Here is a 13,614-nt window from a genome sequence, read left to right on the forward strand (position 1 = left end):
GTATGTGTTTGTGTTTGTGTGTGTTTATGTGTTTAACTGCTGTGGTTCAATATTTTAGAATCTAGCTAGACCCTGGTGATCTTAAATATAACTGAATAAAGTTAAGAAAAAATGTCCATAGACACTATAAAAGTAGTGTCTTGTCATGAAAGGGGAGAAAGATCTTTGTTAAAACAATGTGAGATGGTTGATTTTAATCAGTGTATTAGGAAAGGCATCTGTCTCTGATGTGGGTACCAGAGAGAGACAAAGGCATGGATTTGGAGCACCAGGTATATTAGTATAAATTTAGGATATTTCCAGCTGGTACTTATTTGAATGAATAAACTTATATTTAAATTCACTAGTTTTTATGAAGGTTTTTTTTTAACAAGACAGAGAAAAGAAAAATTTTTAACTCAACAAAACTATGTTTTCCCTGTATTTTTAGATGCTGTTAAATTTGCATAAGAAGAGTTGGATGGAAGGATTGACACTTCAGGACTACAGTGAACACTGTAAACACAATGAATCGGTGGTAAAAGAAATGTTGGAATTAGCCAAGAATTATAATAAGGTAAAAGTCATTTGTTTCTTCACAATTGTCGAAATGTGTATAATTAGGTACTGGATGGTTATACAAAATAAGTAATTAAAAATAGAGAGGCCTCTTTTGTAGGTTTGATAATAAATCTTGATGTATAGGCAGTCTGGTCCCTTTGTAGCCATAGAAACTAAGTACACAACGGCCATTGGGTTTTTCTTAAATAGGCAACTGGGGAGCTGAAGAGATGCCCTAGTAGTTAAGAGCACTTGTTCCTCTTAGAGAGAACCTGAGTGGTGCCCAACACCCATAGAAGGCAGCTGACAACTGCCTGTAGCTCCAGCTCTCATGACATACACATATCAGTATACATACCGATATATAACAAAATAGTTCTTTGGCTGGTCATGGTGGCACATTTAATACACTTTTACATTTTTTTATTTAATCAGTACTTACTGAAAATCTTCTGTGTGCCAAACTAAAACGCTAAAACGTGAGACATAAAAGTCCCTATTGCCCAGAGAGCTTACTTTCTGTAAAAGAACACAAACAGATAGCATAGTACATTGTAGCTAATGCCGTGGACAAGAGTGGTGACTAGGGAGACAATGGCTTTATATGGGGCCAGTAAAAATTTGTCTTATCAAAAAAATAATTTTTTGCAATCTCCTAAAAATATTTATAATTATATATATATATTGAGCATTATAAATATGAATGTTTATAATGCTCAACTATATGTGGGTTATTGGGCTGGAGAGTTGGCTCAGTATGTAAAGGTCTGAGTTACATCTGCAGCCCATGTAAAGAGCTTGGTATGATGTCTAGTGCTGAAGAGGAAAGATAGCCTTGCTGACCAATATTCATAATTGCCAAGGCAGAATCCACGAGTATCCAGCAACAGGTGGATGTGTAGGGTTTTTCTCTCTGTGTGTGTGTGTGTGTGTGTGTGTGTGTGTGTGTGTGTGTGTGTGTTCACAATGCAATACTGTTTTTTCTTTAAAAAGAAAGAAATCCTTCCATTGTAACATGATGATCCTGGAAGACATGGTTAAATGGAATAAACTAGACACATAAAGACAAATCTTCACATGTGAAGTCCAAATTCAGGAGTAAAAAATATAAAATCATGGCTTTTAGAGTCTTGAAGCTGGTGTTAGGAGAGACTGGGAAAAAAGAAAAGACCTGGGATATGTTTAGGAAGTGGTAAACGTGGCTAGAGTGCAAATGAGGAGGAGTAGAAGATAGTTACAGAGTTATTTCTGATCAGAGGCACGATACACCTGGATCCTGACTTTAGGAACAGGAGAGGAGATTTGAATGGGAGTTACACTGAGTGGCTGTGTTGTGTAGTGACAGTAGTAATGGAGGCATTGATAGGAAAAGAGGAAAATTGAAAAGTTCCTTCTTACTAAACTATTGATAGCAATAACCTTTTCAATGTAGGCAGAAGAGGATGAAGATATTGATTATTGTTTTTGTTTCCTAATTGATACTCAGACTAACAGGACTACTGGCAGTGTTTGGTCCATGCATCTACTCTTCTGTCCCTCACCCTACTTGTGCCTTCCTGTGTCCCCTCTTCCACTTCTGTGTCACATGTTCTCTTGCCTCTCCCTGCCCACTTACAGTTTCCCTCCCAAGCTCACTCTTCAGTTCTGTGATCTCTACCCAAAGACACCCACATACCAAAATTCAAAGCTACAGCTTTTAAACAGTTTGAAATATTGAGAATTAATAGTAAAGTCTAAAACTCAAGATTTAGGAGGCGTAGTTAAGACTAATTATTGGAATTGTAATATTTCTGCCCTATCATTTAAAATAGTTAACCTTTTATTGTTTTAAAAAAAAAAAAGCTATAGCAAGTTGCTATTCAGTAGACTGTTGGAATGTTTTTTTTAATTTCTCTGTAACACTACATTTAAGTAAATTTATATTTCCTTCTGCCAGAAAATAACCTATTTATGGTTACTGCTGCCCATCCATAGAAGTTTTTTTTTTTCTTATATTACAGTTTTAAAAATCTCTGTAGTACTAAAAATCTTGTAAGGTTTGGTTAAAAATGAAAATAGTGTGTAAGCTGTGATATGAAGAGTCCAGATTTGGGAATGTAATTCCCTCTATGATTGAAAGAAATACGTTGAAGTTTTTATAGTAACACTTAAAATATACAAGGAAAGGCCCATGCTACCACAGTTCTTCATGGCATTCTTTTTTAATTGGTTGGCTTTTAAAGCTAAGGTAATTATTGTTAGATGCCAGTCAGGTCTTAAAGTAAAAGGAGTTTGAGGATAATTAAATTCTTATGCTCCAAGTTTTCAATCTCAAGTCTGAATTCCACACAGGAGTTCTGCTTGATTATTACTCATTGGTCTTTCTCATTACTGAGCTGTGACACCTGCAGCACTATGTTCCATGCCCCATCTCTACAGCCCAAAATGCTGCTGCTAGATTTGAAAACTGCTCATCTTTCATACATATTTGTAAATGAATGTATGCATCAAAAATGTATTGCAAAAGATCATTTTAAGAATAACACAGAAACAAAATTTTTCCTTTAAAGGCATATAGCTCTATAAATTTTGAAACCTGACACCTAGCTTGTCATGATATATTGACTAACTTAATAACCTGAAAAATGAGATCTTTTTATATTTTATATAAATGATATTTTTGGTTTTTCTATATTATATTTACTAGGTAGAAATTTTTGTGTTCATGTAATTAGATAGAAAAACAAAAGAAGATATAAATATTGAGGAAAATTGGCCAAATCAACATTATTTGAATATAATGTAATAGATTGCAATCACACAGGAATTCAAGAGAATAAAAAGGTAATTTTCAGAACTGTTTAGTCAAGAATGATGTAGGTGGTTAAAAAGTTTTTAAAACAGAAAGACAAAAGAATTATGGAAAAAAGGTATTAAACATGAAAAAGTTTCAGCTTTATTAAATAAAAAACCTATTAAGTAGACATAACTTTCAATATTAAAAGTTTATGAAACATACTATCGGTGGGAGAGTAATCTGTAATATTTTATAGGTTGTATTTTATGTGTATGAGCATGTATGTATACAGGCATGCATGTATGTTTGTGTGTGTACATTTGTGTGTGTATGTGTGTGTGTGTGTGTGTGTGTGTATGTTTATCACGTGCTCCCCTGTTGCCCAGGGAGGCCAGAAAAGAATGTAAGTGGAGTTACAGAAAGTTGTGAACTGCCATATGGGTGTAAGGAATTGAATAAGTCCTCTGGAAGAGTACTGAGCTTTTAACGGCTGAGCCAACTTTGCAGTCCCTTGAAAATGATCTTTATTTTAAATATATGTTGTATGTCACACTGTTTTAGTAACATTGTCATCTTCAGGATAGGAGATAGGAAACTGTATGCTTTAAGGCCAGTTAGAACTTGAGAGTGAGACTGATCATCTTTCTGCTCTATGTTCACTGTATTGACATACATCTTTTAAGTGATCTTAAGATTCAGTACAGTGATGCTAAGCCATAGCCATTACATATACACATATATTTATATATTTATATTTAAATAACTGGGAGGAAAGGAAAATCAAAGGGATGAATTATTTTTAGGAACCTTTGTAAATAGTCCAGCTAGCAAGTCTGATTATCTCTTGTTGGCAGAACATGGCCAAATGAGCAAGCCCCTGGCTGCAAGAAAGTCTATAATTTTTGTTTGTTTGTTTGTTTTTGGTTTTTTGAGACAGGGTTTCTCTGTGTAGCCCTGGCTGTCCTGGAACCAACTTTGTAGACCAGGCTGGCCTCGAACTCAGAAATCGGCCTGCCTCTGCCTCCCAAGTGCTGGGATTAAAGGCGTGCACCACCACCGCCCGGCAAAAGTCTATATATTGATGTCTTAGGAAAATCAGAGTTATGTTATAAAAAAGATGGATGTTGGCAATCTGAAGATACTACCACAAACTCCCTCCTTTCCTTTTTTTCCTGAGACAGTTTCTCTTTATAGAGCCCAGATGTCCTGGAAATCACTGTGTAGACCAGGCTGGTCTTTGAAGTCTTAAGAACTCCTCTTGCACCAGGTGTAGTGGTGAATGCCTTTGATCCCAGCACTTGGGAGGCAGAGGCAGGCGGATTTCTGAGTTCGAGGCCAGCCTGGTCTACAAAGTGAGTTCCAGGACAACCAGGGCTACACAGAGAAACCCTGTCTCGAACAACCAAAAAAAAAAAAAAAAAAAAAAAGAATTCCTCTTGCTTCTGCCTAAGTCCTGTTACTAAAGACATGTGCTACTCCACTGAGCCTACCAAAAAACTTTTAATTTTATAAAAGGTGAATTATAAATTGCTATTACTATCTACATATGAAAGTTATGTGTTTACATACTCATGTGATCTTTGTTTTGTATCCCTTATTTACTGTTATTATGCTTTAAACTGGATTCCCTGTTAAGTTTTTTTTTTTTTTTTTTGCAAAAGATCTCTGTTGTTCCAGTTGCCTTGAATGTCATAGATTTGACTTTATTACTATTCATGATGCATCATTTAAAAGTAATGAGTTTCCTTAGTAACAAATGCTACTACGAGTCTGGGTGTGGTGGGGCACCCCTTAGGTCCTAGGACTTAGGAGGCAGAGGCAGGTAAATATCTTCAGTTAAAGGACAGCCAGGAGTACACAGACAAATCCGTCCAAAAACAAAGAGCAAACACAAAAAAACCTCAACAAACAAAACCAGATGTTAAACAAAAAACAAACAAACAAAAAAAGCAGGGCGGTAGTGGTGCACGCCTTTAATCCCAGCACTTGGGAGGCAGAGGCAGGCCGATTTCTGAGTTCGAGGCCAGCCTGGTCTACAAAGTGAGTTCCAGGACAGCCAGGGCTACACAGAGAAACCCTGTCTCAAAAAACAAAAAATCCAAACAAAACTAGATGTTGCTATGAATCCTAGATAGGACTTTGCTGGAGTCAGATTTTCATTGCTTATCTCTTCTGTGACTAGAAACAAGGTGGTCACAGAAACATCTCCATATCTCTATGAATGATGTGTGGAATCGCTGGCATGTGCATATCTGAAATAATGGTGTATCCATAATCAACATGGTTGTGTAACCAGAGAAAAACAGAAAGAGAACAACATAATGAGTGCTATGTGTGATCTTAGCTAAAAGCCCAAGATCAGGCCAAGGTCATTCTGTTTTAAAAATTAAATGACATTTGTTTATAGGTGGGTTATGGATGCATGTGTTCTGTGACAGAGTTGTGGAACTCAGAGGGCAGCGTGTAGGGTTGGTGATTAAACTTAGGTTGTCAGGTTTGGCAATGCCTTACCTGCTGAGCCACCTTCCTGACTCTTTAATACCATGCTGCTGCTGCTGCTGCTGCTGCTGCTGCTGCTGCTGCTGCTGCTTCTTCTTCTTCTTCTTCTTCTTCTTCTTCTTCTTCTTCTTCTTCTTCTTCTTCTTCTTCTTCTTCTTCTTTTTCTTCTTCTTCTTCTCCTCCTCTTTTATAAGATTTATTTTTTATTTTATATGGATAGGTGTTTTTGTTTGTTTGTTTTGTTTTTTGGTTTTGTTTTGTTGCTTTTTCCCTCTTTTTTGCATGTTGTTTATGTACTATGTGCATTCCCGATGCTGATGGAGTACAAACAAGGGAGTTAGATTCTTTGGAACTGAAGTCAATGAAGGGTTAAGAGCAGCTTGTGGATGCTGAGAATTGAACCCGAGTCCTCTGTAAAAGTCACAAGTGTTCTTAACCACTGAGCCTTCTCTTCAGCCTCACTAATGTTCCTTAGTTAAGAAACATTAGTTAAGAAACACATTTTTTTTTGACACCAACTAATGAACAATCCATTCAGCTATTCAATCCTTATTATTTTGCTTCTTTATTTTCCACTATCACTGCCTTAGTTCCCAGCTAGTCTTCATGTTTTTCTAGTCCCTCCCACTTAAATCTCGTTCTCACAGAGCCACATGGTCTTTCCATAATCAACATGGTTGTGTAACCAGAGAAAAACAGAAAGAGAACAACATAATGAGTGCTATGTGTGATCTTAGCTAAAAGGCCAAGATCAGTCTATACTATGTGTATAGAATCAGTCTGTAGTGATCAATCTATAAAATGAATAGATATCGGTAAAGTATACTTGCTGAGACCAATTTCTAAAACAAAGAATTCTTTTAACAATAGTACAAGCCAGCTCAAAAATCAGCAATGACTTGAATAGTCATTTCTCCAAATGGCAGCAAGCACAGGAGCATCAGCCTTAGTCATTAGAGAGATGCACATCCCAGCCACAGTGAGGAGCCAAGGACGGGGGACTGGTTTGTAATGTTGATTCCTAGGAGGCAGGGCAAAGCAACTCTTATAAGATCTGCCCTACACTAAGAGTTCCAGGACATCCAGGGAATGGGCTACCAAAAACACCCATAGTGACCCATGACTTCCCTCAGTCAAGATGATGAAAAACATGTTACTGAGGATCTAAAGGAACTGGAACCTGATTACTACTAATACTGAAAAACAGGGCAACTGTAGCTGGTCTCTTTAATCTCCTTTCTTTCTTCTTTGTTTCTTCTCTGAGCATGACTACTAATAAAGCACACTCAATCCCTGAATGACCAACAACCACCGCCTCTGTCTCTTGACACCCTAGCTTTTATACCCTTTGAAAAGTTCCCAGAATCCAAATGTTCCACGATCACAAACTCTCTGCAGCTGATGCCACCATGCCTCTGTAGAGCCCGAGGCAAATCATAGTCAGCTACTGCAGTCCGTCCCTATCCCTCACACCTGGGGTTAAAGTAAAATGATATTCTTACTGTTCTGTGGTTTTTAAAAAGAAACCAATTTTTCAGAATTCTTACTATAGGTAACCGCTGTAGAAAACAGTTCAGCAATCTTCACAAAGTTAAAAAATCTATGTAACTTCATGGCCTAATAATAATTTTACTTATAAATTATACACAGAAGAACCAAGATATGTATTCAAACAGAAATTGTACACAAATGGCCATCAGCCACTATTCACAGTAGTAAAAGGTAGACATTACTCAGTGTCTCTCAGCAGATGAATGGTTAAATACATTGTGACATAAATAATGAACTATTACTTGGCTGCATCAAAAATAAAGTGTTGATTGATTCATGCTACAGTGTAGATGAACCTCTAAGGCATGGTAAATGAGTCTGGTACCAAAGATTGTGTTGTATGATGCTTATGTGAGGTGTTCTGTGCCACAGACAGGCGCACTAGTGGTTACCAGGGACTCGGGGTGAGAGCAGCATGCAGGAAGTAGCAGCCTAAGTAGGCTTATCTTTGGGATAGTGTAATTAATGATTTAGGATATGGATGATAGTTGTATAGTGTAACAAATATACAAAATGTTTTCTACTTTTAAGTAGTTAATTTTGTGTTGAGTAAAATTTACCTTATTTTTTAAGATATAAATTGTTTCATGTCACTGCTTTGCTGTTTTTTGAAATGTGTGTTTTGCTGGCACGTGTATATACCTTGTGTATGCCTGGAGCCCATGGAGCCAGAAGAGAGCAGCAAATTTCCCTGGAAATAGAGTTATCAATGGTTGTGAGCTACCATGTGGTTGCTGGGAACCAAACCCAGGTCTCCTGGAAGAGCAACCTGTACCCTTAACTGCTGAGGCTTCCCTCCAGAGTCCACGCCTTTCCTTTTAAAAGCATTTGAGATTAGAATCTGTGCCGTTTACTGAAGGCCAGACCTGAACTGGCTCTTGCTTGCCTCTCTATAATCTATTTGTCTCAATACTAGATGTACCTTTTCAGCCACCCTTCTTTCCTTCTGAGACAGGGTCTAGCTATGGAGCCCCACACTAGGCTCCCGTCTGCTTCCCTCCCCCCCCCCCCGGGTTGGGATTATGGATATGTTCCTTTTTTAATTTTTTAAATTTTTTATGGCTATTAAGCTCTCTGAGTTGAGCTATCACCTCTCATTCTCTTACTGGCCTAAGCAGTGAATACTCAGTAAATTTTTTGAATGAATAGTATACTTGTGTTTTCCTCCCATAATTACGAATTTATTAAACAACAAATTATCAGAAGTAACTCTCATTAGCTAATATTATTGTGAAGTGCTACCAAAATCTAAGGAACCGCCGTGCCCTCCCTCTGAGGGCACCTTCCCTGCTGCTAAGCTTCTGCTCGCCCGGTGTCAGCATTGCTGCTGGCTCCTCCTCATGACGCCTCCGATGCTGCCACCTGATCATTGACCTTCCCTTAATCTTCTCATCTGCGTTAGCTACCTTTACTTACCACGGCATACCTGTCCTTTCCTGATACCTTTTGTTTTGCTGTGCTTTGCTTCCTATTACACAGTAATTTACACAAGTAAAGCCCACGTGTGAGCTCCCTGAGAGACAGGCTTGAGAATTCCTTAGTAAAGATAATGTAAATTCACCAGGGAACTAGTGTCCAATTTATATGCAAAATGTTGATTGATGTTTGGCCAAGGTGTTTTAAGAGTTCAATAAAGCGATATTTGTAAAAACATAAATGCTACTGGATGCCTTTAATCCCAAGACGTGGAAAGGCAGGGCTGGGTGGGTTTCTATGAATTTAAAGATAGCCCAGTCTACATAGTGAGTTGTAGGACAGCAAGACCCTGTCTCAAAAACATACATACATACATACATACACACATAATACATACATACGTACATACATACACTGCTATCTAGTTGTGACAGTAGTCAAAAGTTTTGTTCTTCTTCATAGTCAAGTCTCTTCCTTAGAAAGTTTTGCAAATTGCTTCATGTTTGTTCATTTTGCTTTCCAAAATATACTTTGTAAAAAAGTATTTATTTAGACTTTCTGCTTCTGTAGCCCATAGTGTTGTTTTTGTTCTATTGCTATGAAAAATAAATTTAAAAATCACAAAACAGGTAACCACTTAGCAGCTACACAGAGGTTGCTCCTGGTGAGAACTGTGCCTGCTCTTCAAGCAGCGCTTTGTCCTTTGTCACAGTAGGATACATGCTCTACTGGGGATGTTGGAAAGCATGCACTTAAGTGGGATCTTAGCAGGTTGTGGAAAGAACAAGAATGTCAATGAGGAACAAAGAGCAGCCAAAGGGCTATTCAGAGGTAATATATAGAATAAGACATCGTAAGGGGTGGGAGAGAAAACAGGCGCTGGAGTAATTAATTGTACAGGTGTTCAGAAAACTAGAGTTGCTCTGTGGATATCTGAATGCTTGTGACATGGCAAGGGTTCAGACTATGTTAAAAGATAGATAATGATGACATTTGAGATATTGTTCATTTGAAAATTTGATCATTGGTAGAAAAAAAAAGAGAATGATGTTAAAGTATTTATAAAAGTCTCTTTATAGAGGGTACATTTGAGGGGATTATGATCACATAACAGACCAAATTCCAAGAATTTCTTAGAACTGTGCAGACCGTGCATGATGGGATAGCCATCTGGGGGTCTTTGTTGATAAACTGTTAGAAACGTTTCTAGTGTGAATAGCCACAAACATTTTCAGTGCTTTTTTGTTGGTTGAGTAAACCGAGGAGCACGGATGCAAAAGCAAATTTTGAAGCCAAATCACAGAAGTTGCCATAAACACAGAAGTTCCCTAGTGAGGACACTGCCTGTGCCTGAATTTCATTTGTTACTGCTGCTAGCAGTTCTTAATTTTTCCTGGGGACTGGCCAGATTAGCACTGTGAGTGGAGAAAGACTGGCCTGGCCCAGATAGGAGATGAGATATAGGGAACCCAGGTAGGGGAAAGTCCAGCGGTCTTGGATGCCATGACCTGGCCTGTCTCCACTGGAAGTGATGTGCTTACGTCTTCTGTCATGGGGGGGTGGGGGGGTTGCAACCTTAGTGTCTGCCTAAATCTACAGCTGCTCCTCATCTCCCAGATGGCATCCATGGCTGGGAGTACTTTTTACCATCTGCACTTCTCAAAGAGTTTGTGAACTCTCTTTTAATTATTGGGAATAGAAAAACTAATTGGTAAAGTGGTTAAATGTTGAACAAGATTTTTAAATTTTATCAGTGCTTTTTATATCCTCTTTATCCTTTCAAGTGATATTAAAAAGCTTTACATGCTTTTGACTTTCATCTTTGTGTATCTGCTCTCTCTGATTCTTGCATTTGATCCAAAATACTCCTAATGATTATTTATATGTAGATTGGTATTTTGAGCCAAATTCCAAACCTCTTGCTTCCTTCCAGTACTGTAGTAAGCACTGTTGTCACTGTGTGTAGAGCAGCTACACTGAATGGTGTGGAGTGCACACTTAGGAGAGTTGTTCCATTCATCCTACATGTTTTCAAGTCAGCAAAATAGAGTGTCACAATTGTGAAAGTAATTTAGAAAGATAAACTATATTGCCTTTCGGTGCTTCTATTTTTGTAAGAAAAGTAGGAAAGCCATTTCCTCGTTAGAAAATACTTTCATAACTAGCAGACTAATAGAGTGACATCTGACTTCGAAAATGAACATATTCTCTGTCTGGGGAATTCTAGTTGGAGTGTTGGTGAATTTTATTTTTCCTGCTTTCAGGTTTGAGTGTAATTCCTAATATGTTACAAATAAGCACCCTCCAGTAATCAGCAGACACAAGAGATATTCACCATCTTTTCTCTTTAGGCAGGTTCTACTGGCGAAAATTCTCTAGATAGTTTGTCCATTTATAAAATTAGACACTTGCCATCTTTGCTCATTTTCAAGTTCTCTGTTTACAAAACTATTAAGAAGGTGTGAAATACAGCCAAACTTCCCAGTTTATGGGAAATGTCTGATGATTGCACTTCCTACATGTTCATTGTTCACACATGAAGAAATTTGGCAGCTGTGAGATTATTAAGTTTAGAGTGTCCAAATCAAATCCTCAGTGGGATTTGGTTTTCTGTTTTCTGACACTACATTTTACCCCCATTTAAACCATCTTTGTGCTAATGCTGTGGTAGCATTTTTTGAGGTTGGCGATCACTAAGTTTTCCTCATCTTCTGTTTATCAGATGCCATGAATAAATTATAGACCACAAATTCACCAAATACAGGTTCTGTCTCGAGGCTGTAATATAAATTATAGACCACAAATTCTCCAAATACAGGTTCTGTCTGGAGGCTGTAGTGTACCCGCACTGTTCACTGCAGACCTTTTAGGTTCAGATGCTTTGTGAAGAGTGCTGTGGTTATTGAGGGTGTGCTGCACCATTCAGGCCTAGCTGTTCTCATTGTTGTGGAGTTTTATGAGAGAGCTTAGACTAGACACAAGAATTTGTGGGTAACTCTAAAGTAGTAAAAATGGTTTTCATGTTCTTTTAATTTGGTTTTTAATTTATGTAATTAACTTGATGCTAAAAACTTGAAACTTTTTATGGTTACTTCATGTGGAATTGTGATTTTTTTTCTAAATGTATACTGTAGAGATTTAAAGATGTGTCGAGATTAACTTATAATGTATGTATTAGATCAAAACTCCGCAGCTCTTTTTGGTCCTTAATGATATTAAGTAGCTACTAGATAGACACAGACTACAGACATGAAGGAGAAATGGGGACGTGGAGAAGGAAGCTGTTGGGAGGTGGGAAGGAAGAGAGGGGAATTAGGCACAGAAGGATTCCTTGTACTCCCATCTCCTCATCTCTCAGGGCCATTTAGTGAGCCAGTGCTTATTTTCTGCTACTGTTTATATTTTCTTACATGTTTCTAAATGGTGGTGATAAATAGTTTTCATTACCCTGAAGATTGTTCTGGATTGAAACAAAATTACTTTTCCAGCAAATTGCTTGAATAGAAAGGGTTCTGAATGGAGATTATGGTCACCTTGCTTCGGTGATTATTCTTCAGTGGGAAAAGTAAATTCAGAATTTGAAACTCTGCCCTTTGTGTTCATACATAGGCTGTGGAAGAAGAAGATAAGATGACACCTGAACAGCTGGCAATAAAGAATGTTGGCAAGCAGGTGAGGAGACTAAAGGGTTACACAGTCTCGTGCTGACATGCTCTCTCTCGTAACTATAAAACTATTTTAGGGATCATCATTTTTTCTTGTTTGTGTATATTACATTTCTTCTGTTATTTGATCATACTAAACTTTAAAGGCTACTATATTTACTTGATGCCAAATTCTCTTTGCTGCTTGTGGAGACTAAATCATGACTCTCAACCGATGACGTGCTGTCGTAGTGAAAACAATTACTAAACAAGTTACAGGGGCCTCGGGCCCAATCTAATTTTACTATAGTTGGAATAAAATAATAAGGATGTGGAAGATTTATTTATTTATTTATTTAATAACCATTTTCTTTTTTTATTTAATAACTGCATTTTTCAATAGGTAGGTAGTAGTACTCCTACAGAATTTCTTCATGTAGCCATTTTTACAGGTATATTTTTGTTACTGTATAGCTGATTCCCTGAAAAAGTTTAGAATTCTATTGACTGCACTGTTTGAAAGAATTTAAATAGTGATTCTTTTGCTCTTCTAAGAAGAAATATATATTTAAGCCTGGTTATCAGAGGATGGGGGAACATACCCAGCAATTAAGAGAATCTACAGATTAATTAGAGTGTTTTTCTAAAGAATGTTGATTACATTTTTCCCCATTTCATGGAACATGGTTATCATATTGCTGATGTTGGCAGAATCTTGATATTTCAGATGCAAGACACTAAGCTGTCTTTGCTTTCAGCCATCCTACCATATGCTCTGATCCCATCACATCTCACACGCTATGTAGGTTTGGGCCAGGACCATTCTTGGATGGGAAATCTCTAAGAATCACCCAGCTGCCACAAGAAGTAATGTAGATAGCTGATAAATGAGTTACCAATTCACTGTAAAACCAATTAATCCAGAGTAGTAGGGCAAAGGTCTCTCTTTATTGTATATTATAAATAACTAAAATATGAGTACATTCTGAGTATTACAGTTTAAAAATGAGTGCCCTCAAACCAAAATAAAATAGTTCATCTTATTTTCCAGTCTGTGTGATATTAGTCTTGTTTTCATTTTCAACTACTTATTTTCATCTAATATGTTAGATTATCAGTTTGGAGCCTTACCCTTTCTAGAACTCACTAAATAAATTACCTTCTGAAGCTGTGGTTTCTAGTAATGTC

The 13,614-nt window shown here is 37.4% G+C and overlaps 1 protein-coding gene across 1 annotated transcript in view; it reads left to right on the forward strand.

The window, feature by feature from the left end:
• The window catches only part of Psmd14 (proteasome (prosome, macropain) 26S subunit, non-ATPase, 14), an 88,683-nt gene that overhangs the window by 73,310 nt on the left and 1,759 nt on the right, over nt 1-13,614 (forward strand). The window contains exons 10-11 of the mRNA NM_021526.2: nt 431-556; nt 12,392-12,454. Of these exons, the coding sequence (NP_067501.2) occupies nt 431-556; nt 12,392-12,454 (189 nt within the window). The remainder of the gene's footprint in view (nt 1-430; nt 557-12,391; nt 12,455-13,614) is intronic.

Source organism: Mus musculus, chromosome 2 (genome assembly GCF_000001635.26).
Source record: "Mus musculus strain C57BL/6J chromosome 2, GRCm38.p6 C57BL/6J".
In the NCBI taxonomy this organism is placed as follows: domain Eukaryota; kingdom Metazoa; phylum Chordata; class Mammalia; order Rodentia; family Muridae; genus Mus; species Mus musculus.